The sequence below is a fragment of the Falco punctatus genome, assembly GCF_963210335.1.
Source record: "Falco punctatus genome assembly, chromosome: 5".
In the NCBI taxonomy this organism is placed as follows: Eukaryota; Metazoa; Chordata; class Aves; order Falconiformes; family Falconidae; genus Falco; species Falco punctatus.
Genome location: NC_137584.1, coordinates 65966535 through 65986957, shown reverse-complemented (window position 1 = coordinate 65986957; position 20423 = coordinate 65966535). Strand labels below are relative to the sequence as shown.

The 20423-nt window shown below is 40.0% G+C and overlaps 2 protein-coding genes across 4 annotated transcripts in view; one reads left to right on the top strand and one right to left on the bottom strand.

Annotated features, from left to right (window-relative positions):
- The window catches only part of AK9 (adenylate kinase 9), a gene marked incomplete at its 3' end in the record, with an annotated part of 76881 nt that extends 59613 nt beyond the window's left edge, over window positions 1–17268 (bottom strand). Inside the window, exons 1-7 of the mRNA XM_080388225.1 lie at window positions 16709–17268; window positions 14143–14206; window positions 10829–10881; window positions 10648–10744; window positions 6655–6767; window positions 1103–1264; window positions 290–415 (exon numbers count right to left, since the gene is read on the bottom strand). Coding sequence (XP_080244351.1) covers window positions 290–415; window positions 1103–1264; window positions 6655–6767; window positions 10648–10744; window positions 10829–10881; window positions 14143–14206; window positions 16709–16825 — 732 coding nt within the window. The 5' untranslated portion in view covers window positions 16826–17268. The remainder of the gene's footprint in view (window positions 1–289; window positions 416–1102; window positions 1265–6654; window positions 6768–10647; window positions 10745–10828; window positions 10882–14142; window positions 14207–16708) is intronic.
- Window positions 17269–19073: 1805 nt separating this feature from the next.
- Window positions 19074–20423, top strand: part of FIG4 (FIG4 phosphoinositide 5-phosphatase) — a 77055-nt gene continuing 75705 nt past the window's right edge. For 2 of the 3 annotated variants that reach the window (XM_080388170.1, XM_080388171.1), the window contains exon 1: window positions 19075–19301. In XM_080388170.1, coding sequence (XP_080244296.1) covers window positions 19239–19301 — 63 coding nt within the window. In that variant the 5' untranslated portion in view covers window positions 19075–19238. Of the gene's footprint in view, window positions 19302–20423 lie in introns of all 3 variants that reach the window. The other variant, XM_080388172.1, reaches the window with a different exon arrangement.

Sequence of the window (20423 nt, the reverse complement as noted above, 5' to 3'; positions counted from 1 at the left end):
CTGGCCCAGCCGCACCTAGCCTCCTGCCTTAGCAAGGAGTGCTAGAAAGCGAGGGGGCTTGGAAATTCCGATTTTTGATATCACCAGAGTAGAAACAACACCTACAGATGACAACTTTGTATCACTGATTTCAGGATGAATTTCAGAACCTGGGGGGATATTGTAGCATCCCTTGTGCCCACCTCCATACAATAAATCACAAACTAAAAAAAAAGAAAAAAGAAAACTGTGCAAGATATTTTAAAAAATATTTTGTTATGCATAATCATATTATTTTGATTTTTCTTACTTCTAAAGGATGAAGCATGATGTCCTTATACAGTCCAACTCTTTCCTCTGCGTTTTCAAGAATATCTTCAGGCCTCTGCACCAACTGATGCAAAAATTCTGATATCATAAGTGGATTTTCTGCAGTCTGAAGAATGAAAAATTAAATATTTCAAGATACAGCAATAAAATACTGTTGTAAACTAATTTTTGTCTTTATTCAAATGTAAATGAAGTAGCTTTCCAGAGTATTGAAACGAGTATTAGTTCAGTGATTGCTGACCGTAATCCTATCCTGATGAAATGTAGTTTCTGCAAACTGAGAGGAATGTGCCTAGAACTTGCATTGATAAGGTCTCTGGCCAGTATTACAAACCAGAACAGTTCATCCTGAAGTCAAAATTAATACCTTCAGGAAAAAAATCTGTTTGTAGTAGTCCAATGCTAAAACCAGAAAACAAGCTAGTATCCTGCAAATACTAGAAAACTTGCTACAATAAACAAATATTAAGAAATCTTATTTACTTAGACCAAGAAACAGACAATATAGAGTCACCATTCTCTGATACATCCTTTTAACTTATGACAAGAAACAGCTCAGTGTTAAACTATCCAGGTTAAACTATACAATAACAAGCATTAGCTGTTATTTAAACCTACTGTTTAAGTATTATCTCACATCTCTTAAAGCTGAACAGAAACTGCATTAAGATTAAATCTGAGCAAAACTAAGTCATAATGTAGTATGGTGATATTTTAGAATATTGGATTTTGTTCTGCTTTGTCTAAAGTACATTATAAAACTTTGTGCTGTTTAGAAATTGGCAGTATTTACCTCTTCTTCCTGTTCTTCTTCTTCTTCGTTCTCTTCTTCATGCTGATCTTTCTTATGCTTTTCAATAATGTTAGGATCCCACTGGTTCCTCTGATATACCTGCCCTGAATCAGGGTGTTGCCTTTGTCCAGATATTCTTTGGCATAAGTCATAATCTGAACACTAGCAAGGAATAATTAAAAGGAAATCACATGTTTATTGTCCTGCTGCTATAATATTTTTCCTGCAACTGCAGAATGGGGGGTAGGAGTCTGTTTGCCAAAAATCTGCATTCATAAACAACTTCCCCAGTAACATTCTGAGCAAACACAAAATTTTCAAAAGCAGCAAATATTAAAGGAAGACTTTAACACTTGCATAGTTTTTTCCCATCAGCATTTTACATTCCATGTCAGGAGTGTAGCCACTACCTGAGCACATTTTACCATGCAAGGTATACCTTGTAGTATAACAAGTATAGGTGTAGTTTATAGATAAAAATATTTTACAGACAGGCTTGTGGTTGCCCTTGCAATTAATGCCAGAGTGAAATTAATTAGATTTAAATCAAGATTAAATAATTTTTACTAGGTGCCTCTGACTTCTCAGAGCTCTACTATTACCCCAAAGCATAGTGCCATTGTGGCAGAGGCTAAAGGAATTCAGCAGTTTGGAGCTCCGGAAGAGTGTAAGCAATGGTCTTTAAATAAAAAGCCCTACAGACACAAATTTAGTTTAACATTAAACACAGATAAATCTGGATGTGGTCTGTGGTGATAAAAGTATTAATATTTAAGATTTGAGAGGTCTGTCTAAGAAGTTTATGCTAACTAAATTTCCTAACTGAAACATTTGCCCTAACTAAAACATTCCTTTCAACTAGAAGCTAAAGACTCTTTGCCTGTTTCCACCTCCCCACTTCTGAGCCAAGATAATACTGGGTGTGCCACTCCTATAGGCTCCACTAGGACAACATTCTACAGTGTCACATTATGTACTTTTTGATTCCTTCTCAGAATTGTGGCTCTTAGCAAGTTATTAAAGGAGTCCATCCATTCCAGGGATGGATACCTGACTTTGTTAACATTGAAAGGATTGTTTTTCCGCATCTCTCTCTCTCTTTTTTTTTTTTCCCTGCAAAACAAAAAGCTGGTTGGATCTCTGCAATCACTTAGCAGAGAACAGGGGAGTAGAGAGGGACATTCTGTCTGAATGTTCCCTCACTATGATCATAGTTAAAAGAGCTTCTATCTGACCTGTTCTAAATTGTACTTGCATTAATAGACACTTGGAGTCTCCAGATCTCCAACAGCTCTTAAGATAGGTATCTTAAAAGTCTACTATGGAATTGGGGGTGGGTCACAACAAAAAATAAATAATCATTCTTCCTTTCTAAATTACTAACACCTACTCTTCAAACATATATGAAAAACCTGAAATAACAAGAAAATACTGTAGTCGTTAAGGTCAAATTGTTACAGAAATGGAGAAATGATTTCTACAGAGCTTTTGAGATTGCATTGCTAGCAACAGGCACACTACACTCATTTCCTGAGGTATCCCTTGAAGTATTACAATACTTTAGAATATTTCTGTATTTCTATGGTGAGTCATACAGCTGACTTGAATGCTGTATGACAGCGCATTTTGAAATAGGGAAGGAGAAATTTGATCAGATATCATTCTTTTTTTCAAAGGTGCATTTTTCATCCTTTTTCTTGGAGAGAAATTTTCTCTAAATTGGTCTGCTAAAAGAGTATTTTATTATTCCCAGAGTTACCTAGAATCTCCCTTCTTCCTTTCTTTTTAATATAATGAAAATGGTTACAATTCTGACATAACTGGGTGATGTAGTGGTCAGAGGCCATCTAAGGCATAATGATCACAAAGTGATAGTTTTTGATTTTTGGAGAAGGAGAGGGGTCAGCAAAACCACTACCTTGGACTTCCAGAGGGCAGACTTTGGCCTGTTTAGGAGACTGGTTGACAGAGTCCTTTGAAAGGCAGTCCTGAAGGGCAAAGGGGTCCAGGAAGACTGGACATTCTTCAAGAAGTAAACCTTAAAGGCTGTCCCCGTGTGCCAAAAGACAAGCCACTGGGGAAGAAGACCAGCCTGGCTGAACAGAGAGCTTTGGCTGGAACTCAGGGGGAAAAAAGAGAATTTGCCACCTTTAGAAGAAGAGGCAGGCAACTTAGGAGGGCTATAAAGGTTTTCTTAGGTTATACAGGGAGAAAATTAGAAAGGCAAAAGCCCAGCTAGAACTTAAGCTGGCCACTGACATAAAAGATAACAATAAATGTTTTTAGAAATACACTAGAAACAAAAGGAGGGCCAAGGATAATCTCCATCCATTATTGGCTGCGGTGGGGTGGGGGTGGAGAGGTGAGGGGGTGGGGAACATTGCCACAAAGAATGAGGAAAAGGCTGAGGTACTTAAATGCCTTCTTTGCCTCGGTCTTTAGTAGTCAGACCAGTTATCCTCAGGGTACTCAGCCTGATCAGGGATGGGGAGTAGAATGAAGTCTCTTCACAGTCCAGCAGGAAGTGGTCAGTGACCTGCTGCTCCACTTAGACACACACAAGTCTATAGGGCTGGATGGGATCCACCCAAGGGTACTGAGGGAGCTGGCAGAGGAGCTCACCAAGCCACTCTCCATCATTTGTCAACAGTCCTGGCTAACTGGGGAGGTCCCAGAAAACTGGAAGTTAGCCAATGTGAGGCCCATCAACAAGAAGGGCAGGAAGAAGGATATGGGAAACTACAGGCCTTGGCACCAAGGAAGGTTATGGAACAGATCATCCTGCATGAAGGACAACCAGGGCATCAGGTCCAGCCAGCACAGGTATACGAAAGGCCGGTCCTGCTTGACAAACCTGATCTCCTACAACAAGGTGACCAATGCAGTGGATGAAGGAAAGGCTGTGGATGTTTTCTACCTGGACCTTAGTAAAAAGCCTTTGACACCATCTCCCACAGCATTCTCCTGGAGACACTGGCTGCTTATGGCTTGGATGGGTGTACTGTACGCTGGGTAAAAAGCTGGCTGGATGGCTGAGCCCAAAGTGTGGTGGTGAATGGAGCTACATCCACAAGTGGTGCTCCCCAGGGCTCAGTATGGGGCCAGTCCTGTTTAATGTCTTTATCAATGATCTGGATGAGGGGATTGAGCGCACCCTCAGTAAGTTTGCGGACAACACCAAGTTGGGTGGGAGTGTTGAACTGCTGGAGGGCAGGAAGGCTCTGCAGAGGGATCTGGACAGGCTGGATCAATGGGTCAAGGCCAGCTGTATGAGGTTCAACAAGGCTGAGGGCCGGGTCCTGCAGCTGGGTCACAACAACCCCATGCAATACTACAGACTTGGGGAAGAGTGGCTGGAAAGCTGCCTGGCAGAAAAGGACCTGGGGGTGTGGGTTGATGGCTGGCTGAACATGAGCCCACAGTGTGCCAGGTGGCGCAGAAGGCCAACAGCATCCTGGCTTGTATCCAAAACAGTGTGGCCAGCAGGACTGGGGAAGAGATCATTGCCCTGTACTCGGCAGTGGTGAGGCTGCACCTCAAATACTATGCTCAGGTTTGGGCCCCTCACTGCCAGAGGGACGTGGAGGTGCTGGAGCGTGTCCAGAGAAGGGCAATGAAGCTTGGTGCAGGGTCCAGAGCACAAGCCTTACAAGGAGCAGCTGAAGGAACCGGAGTCATTAAGTCTGGAGAAAAGGAAGTTCAGAGGGGACGTTATAGCTCTCTAAAAGTACCTGGAAGGAAGTTGTAGAAAGGTAGCTGTTGGTCTCTTCTCCCAGGTAACAAGCGATAGGATAAGAGGAAAGAGCCTCAAGTTACACCAGGGGAGGTTTAAATTGGATATTGGGAAAAATTTCTTCACTGAAAGGGTGGTCAAGCATTGGAACAGACTGCCCATGGATGTGGTAGAATCACCATCCCTGGAAGTGTTCAAAAAATACGTAGATGTGATGTTTAGGGACATGGTTTAGTGGTGGGCTTGGCAGTGCTGGTTAACAGTTGGACTTGATGATCTTAAAGGTCTTTTCCAACCTAAATGATTCAATAATTCTGTATCTGTGAAAACAGCTTGAACTCACTGAAATTGAAGACAAGATTATTCGTTTGACTGTGGAGCAAGGATTTTTAATGACTGTTCAGGTTCAGCCTTCTTCCCGGTGGAGAAGAAGATGTACCTACAGGAAGTCAAGAATTCTGTTTTCTTTCTAATGTAGTTAGTATCACTCTTCTATTTGTGCTGCTGCTGCTGCAACTATACAACATATATACTCAAGAACTGGGATTTCTTACTATCCAGTATTAAAGCAAAGACTGACTTTCTGTAGCTAAAAAAAATCAAAACTGCTTGAAAAGCAGCACAAAAATGTGTTTCTCTGAGCCTTTAAGAACTTGCCATGAGTATAGAAAAATAGATTTGAAGTAGGCATTCACAAATTTTCATTATGCACGGTCAAACAAATCTCAAAAGTATGGAATTAAAACAAACACAAACTTAAATCTGCCAAAGCGATGTGATAGACTAGGTCCATGCACTGAAGCTTAGCATCTCACAGACTGCATGGATATGACAACTAGAATCAAAATCCCAGTGAGAACAGAGTAGAACACCAGAGGTCTATAGCAGCTCATTCTGCACATTCAGAGTAAAAAACAGAAATAATCTAGTTGACAATCAACAAAACATTGCAAGAGGAAGGGCCTGAGCCCTTGTTCATGATTATACATACTGTTACTTTGTCTGTGTGGACTATGGCAAAGTTTGGTGTGGGTCAGCTAGTATTCTCATTGCTGAATAGCTGTGCACAACCTGGAGAGTGGCACAGGCCTTGGGACTCTCCCAGTGGGCAGTTTGGACATGGCCATGCCATTGTTACTAACAAGACACATTAGCTGTGTTCTGCCAGAGCAGCTGGCCTGATGTCTGAAGAGTCACTCTTGCTTTGTTTTATTTACTAATATGGATGTAGTCAGCAAGTCCATTCTTTTAAGTTACGTTGAGAAAGTCCTCTTAATCCTACACTAACATTGATTTATGTTTCTCTGGTTATATCAGAGTCATTTTTGTAAAGTATCTGGTATGTCATATTACTACTCATGAAGAAACTGAGATTCGTAAATGGTATGAATTAATAATGACTAAGGAGAAATTTCATAATTAATGAGTAAAAAATAAAATTTTGCTTTCTAAGTTCCGTATGTGAAAAGTTTCTTACTGAAATACATGAATGTTAAATGTGCAGGCATCCAAAATCCTGTAATAATCACGTTATTCAAAGTTTTCTTTTCTTGAAAACATGTATCTTCTAAGTGGTAGAAATGCAAAGACTGTAACTGCACCAGAAGTTTTAAGAAATGTTCATTATTTTACATGAGCAATGCTTATAATGGAACAAACCGGTGTAATTCCATTCCAGTATAGAAGAGAATAATTTACCATTCCTCAATAAATACTATACTCAAATACACAGGGGAAAATATTATCTTTTGACTTATGCAACATATGAGTCTACTAATAATTAGGAAAATTACTAGCAAGTTACTGAAGATGACATTACCTTAACGTTAATCAGGAAATCTGGTTTTAATTTTAGATTCTTTATTTTCTCTATTTGCTGTGAAACAGACATGTATTCCTCTGAGAGAGAAGGAAATCCACTGAGAACATAACCTGCCAAAATACACTTAATTAAATATATCTTCTAGAAGGTTTTAGCAAATATAGGACTAGTTATACTCATCTCCTTTAAACAACACATCTATTTAGTGGCACAATTTTAAACCATGTACATGATATAACACTATTAAAAAAATTGCGCATCCATGTCTACTTCAGATGAAATACAGACAAAAAAGTGTGGCGTTTTCAACTTGATATAGGAATCAAAGTTTTTTAACTCAGTTAAGAAATAGGAGGACTATGTAGGCATTAAAGATTATACTCAGACTACCTGCTTCATGTGCCTAGTTCAGACATTGTAGTGCCTAAAAAGTAACAAACTTTTAGTGACCATTTTTGCCACTAAAAGCCTTTGTAAAATGCATTGCAAAAATTAGCCGCTCTGTGATACAAAAAATTTAAACTAGGAGCCTAGGCTTTTTATACAGCTTTTAAAGATCTTGGCTTCTATGGACAATAAAGTGAACCTGAACAACTCTCCGGGATACACAGCACTCCTGGATGTTAAATCTTCTCAAAAGGAGGCACTATGCACACAGCATGCACACTGAGGCACCTATGCATAAGCACCCGCTCACTCAGGACTTGTAATGCTGAGTCCTCACTACATATGGCAAGCATGGGGGTACTAATACCTTTTTCCTAGTATTAGTGTGCTCAGCACCACAGATGAACTTGTGGCTTCAAGTTCCTAGGAGAGTACTGTAACTACTGATGGCTGCATGCAGTGCAGTAACAAATACTGTACAGCAAGGAACTCAGTATTGATGAGGCCAGAATGAGAGACTGAATCAAGCGGAATTTTGTAGCCTAATGATGAGAATATTCCCTTAGAGAAATGGCACATGCGCTCCAAATGCTTAGAATTTTATGTAAGAACATTTAAATGCAGATCCATGCAGCACAAAAACATAGCAACAGTCTTTGCAAGAGGTATTAGGCCAGAAGACTTCTTTAGGGAACTACTATCCATAGATGCAAAATTTCTGGAAAAGGATCAAGAGAGGGTATAATGTATAGTCATTCCTCTAGAAAATTAAAATCCTGGATTCTAGGTTGTTGATACTTTCAGAGGATTCTAACTGGTAACGAGATGTGGGGGTCTGCACAGCCTCTGCTTATCAGCACATCTCAGATATCAACAGCTAATGTGAGAGGAATGGGAATGTAACATGGGAAAAGATTATCCCAAACTGTTTGTTCTCAGAGAAGGTGTTCACCCCAAACCAGTAACGTTGTGGGGAGACTAACAAGCATGAAATTTACCTAAGACAACCATCAACCAGATCAAATAGTAACCAGGGGATCACCAAGAAGCTTTTGAGAAGGAATCATCTTGAAAAAAAGCATTAAAATTTGTGACTGGGGGAAGAGACCTTAGAGTGAGAGCAAGGTAAAAGAACGGCAGCCTAACCAGGTTTGATGTGCCAGCACTACAACTTACTGTCTAGGCCTGACAGAGCAGCCTCCCTGTTGGATGCTGTGATTAACCTGCATTTCAACTACTGGACTGACAGAACAGGGTTAAACAGATAGTGACCCACCCCTCCAGCGTATGTCAGCTCATGAGGAGCTTTCTCACTGGTGTGTGGATTAGTAGACTGTAGGAAATGGCACACAAAGACAATGCTAGAGCACCTACATTTCCAACAGAAAGTGTGCTTAAATAGGTGAACATGCATTCTCATAAAAGGGAATGTGTGTTTGTAACTTCCACCTGTCTCTGAGAGAGGGTTTGCATACATAATCATGCAAATTTGAGTATACTCTTTGGAATTAGTTTTAGAAGGTTGTTCAGAAATTTGAAGGTCTTTATTAATATTTGGCAAGTGCCTAGTTGTCTGTTGTGTGGCTGATACCAAATCACTGATCACCGGTTCACTGATTGTCAATTAATTACTTGCCATTAATAAATCAACAACTTTGGTCCTGATTTGATTTAAATTATGTAAATTGAGTAGTTTTCCCCAGTGATAATGACATATATTTTTCCTTTGCAAGCATTATTTACGTTAACATAATAGGAACTTCTGGTTGTTTTCTTGTTCTAGTTGAAAAAAAATAAAATATCAAGCGTACACAGAGGTTATAATGCTGTATTTTCTTAACAATACCCTAAAATACAAGTTTGCTTGTTATTTTCCAGTGCCAAAGTTATTTTAAAAAGACATTTTTTACTTCAAGAAACACCTTAGAAGCTTCATATCTGACCTCCTTCAGAAAGTAAAAAAAAAGTTTTCAGTGACTTACAATTTTTAAGTGTCATTTGCTTTAGCACTTCTGAATATCTGACACTTCAGTCTTCAACATAATATGTGTTTATTATTTAAGTCAGAAGAATATAATTGAAAAGAATATATTATTGTGTGTACTGTTTAGAAACTTATATTTTACAATGTTAAAGCCAAATATTAAAAGCAAAAAATCAGCCTCTCATACAAAACTGTTTCTAAAATCTTTAATTCATTTATTTAATTAATTAATAGTGAATTGGCTGATTAATTCCTGCTGAAAGCCTACTTAAGCTTTCCAAGGATTATATTAAGATAATAGTTGCTAAACAAAAACTTATTAGGACTAGAAAATACTTAGCAAGAATGGGTTTTAGAGACAAGTTCTAATTGGTGGGAAAAATAGTGAGGATGTAGGTCATTCTATTCCTTGCTACTCTGGGGCATCTGCAATATAGAAAATGGCTAGGCTATAAGAACTAAACTTTTATCCATTTTGTCATGTTTAGAGTCTCAAGGATCTCTGTAGTCCTCTGTGATACATGCATCTTAGGCATTCATCATCAGTGACTCAGTGGGGAAACCAGACAACACAGATGTCTCTTCAGGCTTTTATTGAAGTCCTGACATATGGATTAAGAGACTGGTATTTCTGCTGCTACTTCTTACCTCAATTTTTTGTTTCCTCATCATCTCTTTTTAAAAATTTCTTCCCTACTTCTCTGTCTTTTGCCTACTGTTTTAAAAGCCTAGGCATTTAAAGGTTTCACTAGGTAATGCTGCATCTTTTGCAGAACTGTTGAGTCTTGGACTAGAGAAGGAACAAACCCCATTGCAACTGAAAGCTTATAGAAGCATGCTAGTTTTCAGAGCAGTAGAAACTTAACATTTTCTCGGCACTATACCTGTCTCACTCCTATAATGGAAATCTCAAATAAAAGTCAGCACCAGAAAAAAACCCTACATTTTCTTTTACTTTCTCTCCACTTAGCAGTATATTTGTTTTCTCTTCAGGGAAGAAGGTTCAGACCCTAGCAAGATGTGCAACACTAGTCTTAACAGCCTCAATTAACATAATCTTTCCTCAAAAAGAAGAATTATTATCAATACCAATACTATTCTCATCTAACTTCAGCTCAGTGACAAAACACAAAGGGAATAAACAATGCTGTAAGAAAAAAAATACTGTAATACTTCACATTTTCAATAATTTTTCTTTCTTTTTCATTATTTTACATGTTTAAAATATTTTTACTGTTGCTGGTTTTGTTGTTTTTATTGTTGCTATAGAAGTACTCAAGCAAAAATAACACCAAACAAGTCTGTATTTTAAATCCTAAAACTTTTCTAACCAGATAGTATTGTCAAATGAAAGTCTTGGCAACACTTAAAAGTTGGGCAAATTCATTTTCTCAAAATTAACACAACATAGGACTGGTATGACACCTTCTGATCTCTCATATCAGTAAATTAATCCCTAAATACACTCTTAGTTTATGGATATTCCACAGCCTGAGAAGTACAAGAAAAAGTGTTACTGTCTAATACAAAATAAATTATATTTGAGCAGTAATGGATGCAAACTGTGGCAAAATTATAGCTAGTTCATTCTGAGAAGTTTAGGTTATAAATACACTTACCAAAATGAGCAACTTCTGGTGACTCAATCTTCTTCAGAATCATTTCTGTAACCAGTTCTTCAGAAATACTTTGACCTTTAAAAAGCAATTCTTGACACTAAGGTAAAATGCAAAACATAGTATTATATAACACGTATTTGTCAAAAAGATGACAAAACTTACCAGAAGATTAGACTTTTACCTTAAGCCCATATTCTGTTTCTTCATGAATATTCATTTGAATTACTTCCAAAGCTGAGGAAGCACATCAGACAGAATAAAATTAAAAGAATACAAACATTTTCTATACAGACATGTACATGCAGTTACATACATACACACACAGAGAGGAGTATGGATGTGTGCTCCAAGCAACCAGACTATTTTTGAATGAACAGCCATTATATTTAGGGCAATTATTATATTTTGTCCATCCAGATCTTGGTGCCTTCTGGCAATGTCTGGGTAGATATTTTTCCCTACAATTTAACCCTATAGGTACTACAAAAAAATGCACAACAGCAGCCTTGCAGGATTATTTTAACTACTGATTTATATCAAATTACCATTACTGTTGTGCAATCCAGAAATTAGTGTTTGAGCCCAAATTTTAAAAGCAAGTTTTAGAAAAAGAACTGTTTATAGACACACAAAACCATCTGCTTTAAAAAAAGCCCTTACAAACCTAGTCCTTATGTAGTCTAATTACCTAAAATTAAATAAATGTTAAATTTGACACCCATCAAATTCAAAGACCTGCCCTCTGTCTTTGTAGAGAGTGACATCATAGCAGAATGATCCTGGAAGTCTTTCACACTTCTATACCATTGAAATAAGCAGACACTTAAAAGTTTTCAAGAAGTTAATGGTTGCACTTGACTATCTTAAAGGTCTTTTCCAGACCATATGACTCTATGAGGCTACATCTACATTACTCATAAACCAGGCCAGGGAAAGGTCCTGAAGTGAGGTGATTCATGCCTATACAGCTAAAATCTTTCTTCCCAAAACACAGTGGCTGTTTTTTCAAACTGTTCATACTAGTAATGATGACTGTTGTGTGCACTATCTTATGAATGGGTGTTCAGGAGAGCAGTATTTGTCATGGGTCAAACAGACACAGGGAATATACTAACAAACAATACAGGCAACTGAAAATCAGCACCGTATGTGTACCCTGGACCTGTTTTATTCCTGACTATTGACCTACTTACTGGATAAATGGATAGAAAATATTTTGTCAAATTAAAAAGACTGTGAATACCTTTTCTATTTATTAATTTTCTATCTTGGATTATTTTTTCAATAAGTAACACAGCGCAGGACAGATATTGATACATTGGAGCGGGTCCAGTGGAGGGCACAGAGATGATTAGAAGTGTTGAATGTACCAGCAAAGGCCAAAAGGAACTGGCCTTGTTCAGCCTGGAGACAAAGGACAGCTTTTTATTTCTGTCTAAACTTACTTACTGGGAAGGCACAAAGACAGAAATGCAGATAGGGCAGGACACAACAGACACAAGCCGGAAAATGAGAAATTCCAATGGGGTAATTAGGAAGCAATTTTTCATCATGAAGATGGTCAAGCATTGCAAAGTGTTACCCAGAGTGGTGGTGGAGTCTTCATCTTTGGAGATATTCCAGACTGAGCTGGACACAGCCCTGAGCAACCTTCTCTAACTGACCTGCTCTGAGTGGAAGGTTGGACTCAATGACCTCTCGAGGTCTTCTCTGAGCTAAATTATTCATGTTTATGTAAGCTGAATTTCTTTGTTTCTTTTTTGATGTGGAAAATGTAAAAAAGCTATTAGCAAAAGTTGAAGGAATGTGTGTATGTATACATGTGTGGGTACACTAGACAAAAGATTAAAATACCATGAGCAAAAGGAGAAAAGAATAATTCTCAGAATCTACTAGAAATAAGGCATAAAAATGCAATAAATTAAATTTATATCAGTCATTAAGAAAAGCTTTCTAATGGCAAAAACTGTCTTACAGAGATAGACTACCTAGAAATTTTTAAAAACAAATGGGATAGACATTTGTCAGTAATGGTTTAAATACATTCAAACAGTGTGGATTGGTTTAAGTACATTCCTAAAGTCCCTTTGATTTTGGTTTGATCTATGTTTTGGACCAGGTATTAATTTTTTGCTAGACAATCCTATGAATTAAAAATTATATATTTACATAAGTCAAAAAAGCATTTTATTAAAACTCAGTTTTACAATATTATAATTCCAAATCTTCAAATTAAGATATTTAATTTGATAAATAAGACTACATAGTCTCAGGAATATGAAGTATTACACTGTCCACTAGAGGGCTTTTATTAGAATGATTAAAAATACTGGGGGGCACATTAAAAAGAAAAGAAATTAATGAAAAATTATATATAAATATTAATTGATAATCAGAACAACTGTACACATATATACCATAAAATCAGATTTGTAATTTGGCATCCCTGAAGAGGCACACAAGAAATTGCTTCACAGTTAAGGTTATTATGTGCTTTCTTTTCTTGTACTTAAAAAGATTATATTACTCTTCAAACTGTTAAGACAAATCTAGTGGAAAATTTTTCTTTTTTTTTTTTTTTTTTTTCATAAAACCTGAGTGGATTAATCAAGATTTGTGAATTATAACATCACAGATAGAAAAATATTACCAGGGCTTTAAAAAAAATTACAGATTTTAAAATAATTTTTAATTATGGCTGACAAAATTACTACAAAAGAAAACTGCAAAAAAATTTTGTAAGAAACTACTTCCTTGCTGAGATGCCTTGAAATTAAAAAAAAAACAAAACAAAACTCTAGAGATGTGTTGATAGGGAATGTTACGAGCAACAGTTTTTACTCCGCAGACCTTCAAAAATCTTTAATGAGAGGGACTGTCAGAAATGGAGCTAGGTATCTTAGAAAATGAAATGGTATCTTGTGTTCAGGTAAAGGTATGGTGAGAGAAATTAACTACATCTGAAATAAGCCATCAGACATTTTTGGTTTAGAAATTAAAAAATGCCAGCTCCTATTCCTTCCATTATTACTTATACTAATACAAAAGCTACATTTCTGTTTCCTGAAGTACACCCCGCCTTGTATTAGGCACTGCACAAGCAGAAAGGAAAAATGCTCCTATTTTTTCATGGTCTGTATTGGAAAACCTCCATGCTCTCTGGAATTGAATGATTTGCCTCCATGTGAACAAGAGGGGTCACATGAATCACCTTACAGGACTGAGAACAGCATTTGATTATTATGTGTTACAAATATCCCCTTCTTAAAAACAAAACAAAACAAACACAAAACCAAGAAAGTTATTTTCTAAGTCTCTCTAAAAGGCCATTTTTCAGCAACTGCATTTCTGGCAAAATGGTCACTTGGTCCTTATCAGTAGTCTTTACTGCAAATTAGAAACATGCCATTCTGAATTACAGGGAACAGCAAGGATATTCTAAACCAAAAGATATGATAAAGCCAATGCAAAGTTCCAAATATAGTGTATATTTACCTTCTATGAAAATGCATTTCCATATTTGTGACAGTTTTCTAGCTAATGTTTTCTTTCCTGAACCCTTAAAATAAGAAATACACATTTAAAAGAAAAACAGGCATAAGGAAAAAACAAAACAAACATGTTACACAATAAAGAATATATTTTCATATGATAAAAACAAATAAAAGCTACCATCACAATTAGGGCTTCTGAGTTACACACTGAGCAAACACATACACTCTTTTTAATACTATCCCATTTTACACTGCCTAGCATTGCTAATATACTGTTACTGCCCTTTGCAGTTAATTATCTGCAAAGTAATTATACTGATTTTGTTTCTGAGTAACTCTATCTAAAACTCAGCTACGATTTGCCCATAAATTCCTATGAGAAACTCTTTAGGACTGGAACTTCTTATCTTCAGTCTCAAAGCAAATTTTGATGCAAATCATTTCAGCTGTTTCTGAGTAAGAACGGGATGCATAGGGATAGTATTCTTTGACTAGAACAATGAATATGTAAAAACTGCCCTTGTTAGTCCACAAATCTGATTTAGATACTGACAAAACGTTTATTTTATCACTTACATGAATCCTGAGGAACCAACATAACCAAGAGTAACAAGGCCTCTAAGAGTACAGCTACCTGACTGGGATTTTGCAAAACTCACTGTCTTTCACCCTTAGGATTATGCCCTCTTTTCAAGGGCATACAAGAAGACCTTTTTTGACAATCTGTTTAGCCTAGATACATTTTTTAATTAAAAAATAGTAAAAACCCACAAATAAATCACATTACCAATTAACAGCATAACAGCATACACTTCAGCCTACTCACGCCTTACGTCTCACAGGAGTGATGAGAATATATGTATTTGGGTTTGCCTTAATAGCACTATGTTTTTAACTTAAAAGATATATCTTAAATAAGATAGATTCTCTACATATAAGCCATATAAATAAAATACATTATCATAAAAATGGAATATTTAATTCCTTGCCCTCCTGGCCAGGCTTGTGCAATTTCAACCCTTTGCTAAAATTTGTATTAATATCAACCATCTACTGCAGGCCACAGTTTCAGATGACAATATCTATTTATTACATCTTTCTTGCATTGTCTTTCAATTGGTATTTTATGTTGGTTTGGTCTACAAAAATGTAAAGCTACTTTTTTCACATAAGGTTAGAAATTTTATGTTTGTTTAAAAACAGGTGAGCCCATCCTCAGTAGTTTTCCACTGAGCTGAATGCACTATCACCTTCTACAGTCTCACTGTGGCATTTGCATCTCATCCACGTGCAAAACACCACCCTACCTCCTTTCTCAGTTTGGTCAGATGTAAAGATTTGCAGTCAAGCATTACCTAGCAACTGGAGCCAAGGAGTAAGAATGGATGAAGACCTATGCAAACACAAGGGACTGGGAGCCTTCCAGCCTGCTGAAAGTCTTTGAAAGAGAGGAAATGTAGCTGCATCGTAGCACTATGGCCATTTCTCGTGATATAATCTGTCACTGTCATGTGACTACTTGCTGGCATACTGCACCACATAGAATGGCTCTACATTAGCATGTGGTGTGGTGTAGAGAGAGACGGGGGCTTGATTTGGCAAGTCAACTGGCATTGAAGTTTGGGTTGATTGCCAGTTCTAGGTACACACCATTTATCTCTCTACCTGTGGGCAGCGCAAAGCAGATTTCCGTATGGTCATTTCAGGCTCTGTTTTGGGAGCTAACACACAAATGCAGAGGGCAAGCTGCTAGAGGACCTTCAGTTCACATTCGCAAAGTGCAATGCTCTGAAGGTACCTTTCACAAGCAACTGCAATGTTCAAGTGGAAGGCAGCTTTCAGGCATCAGTGGTGTATTTAAGTGCATATCAGTTTCAGTACAGACATAAGGCAAACTTGCACCAAAAAGAACCTCCTTCAGCAAACTAAGGCACTAATACAAAACTACACATACAGTCTTCCACATTTGGGAAGAAGAAATCTGAGAAGTCTAGGATTACAAAACACCAGATTTAGGAGGCCACAAATTATTTGAGAAGAGAGACCTTGAATTATAGCCAAATACAGTACAAACATCCTTGTAAGACACCTTGGTAGATTTCAGTTATTCCCTAATATATGAGATTTAATTACAACAAAGTTTTAATATTAAAGTTAAAATATTTAATATCTCATTGTATGTCTGTAAGTCATTATATTAAGCTGAAGGTTCTTTTAGGCCTATTTATGTCTTACATCTGTCAAGATTTTTAAAAGGTAGAAAACTGAGATAACATAAGAACAATCCAGCTTCCAACGAGAAAAGAGAAGAAACTTTTTGACCAACATGTGACTTTTAAGTACAGTAATAACACTTTTAGTTGTAATTGACTGGTCACTCAGGCTAAATATTGTCCTCATTACATGAGATCAGAATCTTTACCACCCTCTACAGGATTTGCAAAGTGGAAAAGATAAAAAAGTAGGTCTTTGATCTTTTTGGCAGCGTCACTAAACTAATGTTTTGAAAGGAAAAGTAAAATTGTTAGGAGAATATCTGAAGAAAAAACTTCTGTCAGACATCTTACTGGCTTTCCAAGGATGATTAAGCAAGTGGGCTTTGACAACAGAAAGGATTTTTCAGTTTCATCTTCATCGAAGATGTCTGTGAAGGGCGGAACTTGTTTTTCCACTTGTGAAGCCATATATTATCTAAGGCTAGGAGAAAAAAAAAGCAGCTTGTTATAAAATATAGTAGCTTACATATGTGTAAAATGACACATGCTTAAAAATGGAACTGGATAATAATGTGATACAAGGCAAATTGCTTTGTAACAAAATCTGTTACAAAAAGAAAAAAAACATGTAGAGAACATACACAATGAACGCATTACTAAGAGAAGAGGTGCTTCTGAATGTTAAAGGAAAAATTCACACAGATGTAGGTACCACTAGGCTTGCTTTAATCACAACTCAGAGTTGGGCCACCACTTCAGTGAGTGGCAGAGAACAAAGGGATCCAGCACAACTTATATACACTTATCAAATCATTAGTCAATGTCTGAAGTTTTTAGAAGTTTCCTTTGGTCTTGTCAGTTCTGCAAATCCATCACCTGACTGTCCCACTTGATTCACCTATTCAGTTCTAGTGTCTGCCTCAGTTCCAAGGTCCTCCTTAGATCATGATCTTTCTGCCTACTTTAACTCACAGAATCCTTCAAGCACACTTAGCCTTTGAACAGGCAATTCCTATTCAAATACACTGATTTTTCTAAAAGCACCTGTGTTTCTGAGAGCACCTGTGCATACAAATTGATCATCTATTGTTTCTCTATTCTCCTACTGATTAACTTGACTAAGTTTTAAACCAGCCTTGGATTAGGGCTATACAAGGGACGAGGCCTGGTTCTGCCATTTAGCAGCTTCAGCACTTTAAATTTCTAAATTCAAAATACATTTTCTTTACACCGAAAAACAGAGAGGATTGTCAGAACCACCCTCGATCCCTAACTGGAACTATATGGTTGTTGATAATAACTTTTTCCTGACTCCCAAGCTGCCTGTTGCTCTTTTTTTAAACTGCATGTAGTTGTTCCATTGCTTTTTCCTTTCTATTCCAATTACCACACAGTTATAACTTCTCTCTGGTCCCTGAAATGGACCATGACCCTGCTAAGACCTTCATTTGTGAGCTGGGGACACAGAAGAGGCTCATCGTGGTCAATGGAACTACTTGCTATGTCCACAGCTAGGTACACGAATAAGGTTTTGCAGAATTAAATCAAGGTTCCTGATCTGTTCTGTAATCCTCTCATAAATCCCAGCTCTTCCAGGTCTGCAAGAGATCACACAGACAGTGCTATGCAACAAAGTAAACCAGAAACAAGTTTCCAATTCAGGTAAAACAGAGCAAAATTTGGGTGGGCCTTCCAAACAAAGGGAGTCCAAAACCATGAGGAGCTTGATGAAGCATGTTTGAAGGCAGCAAAGTAAAATCTTGCTTTACTTTAGAGGGCCGCTGAAGTCTCCACCCCCCATCCACCCCAGTCATTTTTAAATTAAAAAATTATACTTCAGGATGAAAATCTAAAAAGTTTGTTTTGAAACATCAAACGGAAATGTTCTGACGCTTTCAGAATAAAAGCTTCTGAACAATAGGGAGAGGATTTTAATATTAAAAAACCCACCGCATACAACCCAACCCTCTATTTCTTTCACAGAAACTTACTGGCTGGACTTTACACCTGGCGTTTCCAGCAGTTTCGCTCCTTCCCAGACCTTTCCAATCAAGTGGCAACTTGCTAATCACAAAAACTGCCCCAACCAACTAACCAAACAAACCGGACCCCCCAGCGCCCCGACTGGAAGCTCTACGGGGCCTCGTTTCCCCGCCGCCCCTCCAGCACCCCCCGGACCGCGGTGGCTCCCCTCAGGGCCGGCCCGGGAGGGGCGTCACTCACGCTGAGCGAAGGGCGGGGGGCAGAGCGCGGGCGCATCAGCCGCCGCGCGCACTCCACCGCCACCGGCTTGTGTTTCCCCGTGACCTGGGCAACAGTGAGGCCCCGCCCCCTCCCCGTCGGCCCGCCCCTAGGGAGGCGTGGGGAGGCGTGGGAAGGTGGGGCGAGGCGGGGGGCCCCACCCCGCGCAGGGCGGCTCCTCCGGGCGGAAGGGGACGGGGCTTCGGAGCTGTTCCTGGTGCTGACCCTGCGGGCGGCCTCTCTCGCGGCGGCAGCGCGCTCGGCAGCCCGCAGCGAGCGGGCCCCGGCGGGAGCAGCGGCTGACGGCGCCGCCGCCTGCCCGCCTCGGTGACCCTGCCCCGCCGCGCCGGGAGGGGCGCCGCCGAGGGGCCACGCGTGACGCGGCTCCACCGCCCCCTCGGGCGGCGGCGCAGGCGCGCTCTCCCTCTGCGGGCGCGCCTGCGCGGCGGCGCGCCGGCACTTCCGCCTTCCGCCCGGGGCCCGGCAACGGGCGGCGGGCGCTAATCCCCAGCCTCGTTGCGTCTCCCCGGCCCCGGCAGAATCTCAGCTTCCCCCTCGGTGTGTGGGCGGCCGGCCCCCTGCCCCTGCTGCCCTCCGCCGCGCCTCGGGGCCGGGGCGAGGCCCGAGCCCCCCGCGGGCCATGCCGGCGGCCGCCCCCCTGATCAGCTCGGTGCAGAAGCTGGTGCTGTACGAGACCAGGGCTGTAAGTAGCGCCTGCCCCGCCGGGCGGCCCCGCGCGGGGGCTGCGGCAGCGCTCGCCGGGCGGAGCGGGAGGATGTCCCGGCTCCCCCCGCCGTGCTGGCTTGGCCCTGCCCGCGGCTCCCGCCCTTGCTGGCCTGCAGTTGTCAAAAGACCGTTCCTTATGTTTCTCTTGTTTTTTTTTCCCTGTCTTTTGGGTCACACATCTAAAACATACGAATAGCAAGTTGTTAAAAGTTCCTGTGTTCGCCGTGTCTCTGCCCCGTGACTTAAGCGAAGAGCTGGTTTCTGGCGAGCACAAGCCCAGGCTCCGGGCCAGCCGGGGCCGTAAGCTCCGGGCCACCCGGGAGCTGTGGGGCCGGGCAGGCTGGGCCCAACGGCACCGCCTCTGCCGCCGGTGTTAGCGCCGCCCCCGCTTGGCTGCGGTGCGGCTGTTGGGCTCGGCCAGGCTGACCGGGCTGGCTCCTGCCGCGGTGCGTTAGAACCGGACAGCTGAACCTGTCCGGGGTTCAGGTCTGACTTACGAATTTAAACGGGGCGGCTGAGACAGTTACCACCTGTGCCCGTCTGTTTAGTGCTTCTGAGAGATTCCCGATCTCATCAGCTGAAGGGCTTGTGGAGCCAGCTTCCAGAGTTTTCAGTCTGACCTCTGGAACTAAGCTGTTCAAGGTTTTTAGCGTTCCTTAGTATTTTGTTGCAGAAACTGTAGGCATCTGCTCTTCACAGTACTTTCTGCTGTGGGCAGAGTGGGTTGGAGGTTTGAGTTGTAATGGCTTCTTTAGCCATGTGATGAGCACCGTGTGTGAGAACCCGATTCCTGGTGTGAGTAACCTGAGATGACACCACTGTTTTTATCATCCTTCAGCTCAAGTTTCATTGTGCAGTTTCTCTTGTTTCATAGTAGGTTGTTCTTTTCAATTGAGGTAGTTTTGGATAGGGTTAGGTAACACATGGCTTTAAATGCAACAGTTAGCTCTAGTTCTAATTTAAGGTGGTACCTGTATGATAATAGAAACACAGCTTATACACTGAAGTCAGTGTAGCCGATTGAAAACTTCCCAAAAGGGCATACACAAGTTGAAGGGAATGCAGCCTGCCCTGCATGAATGGTCCCAGTATAAAGAAG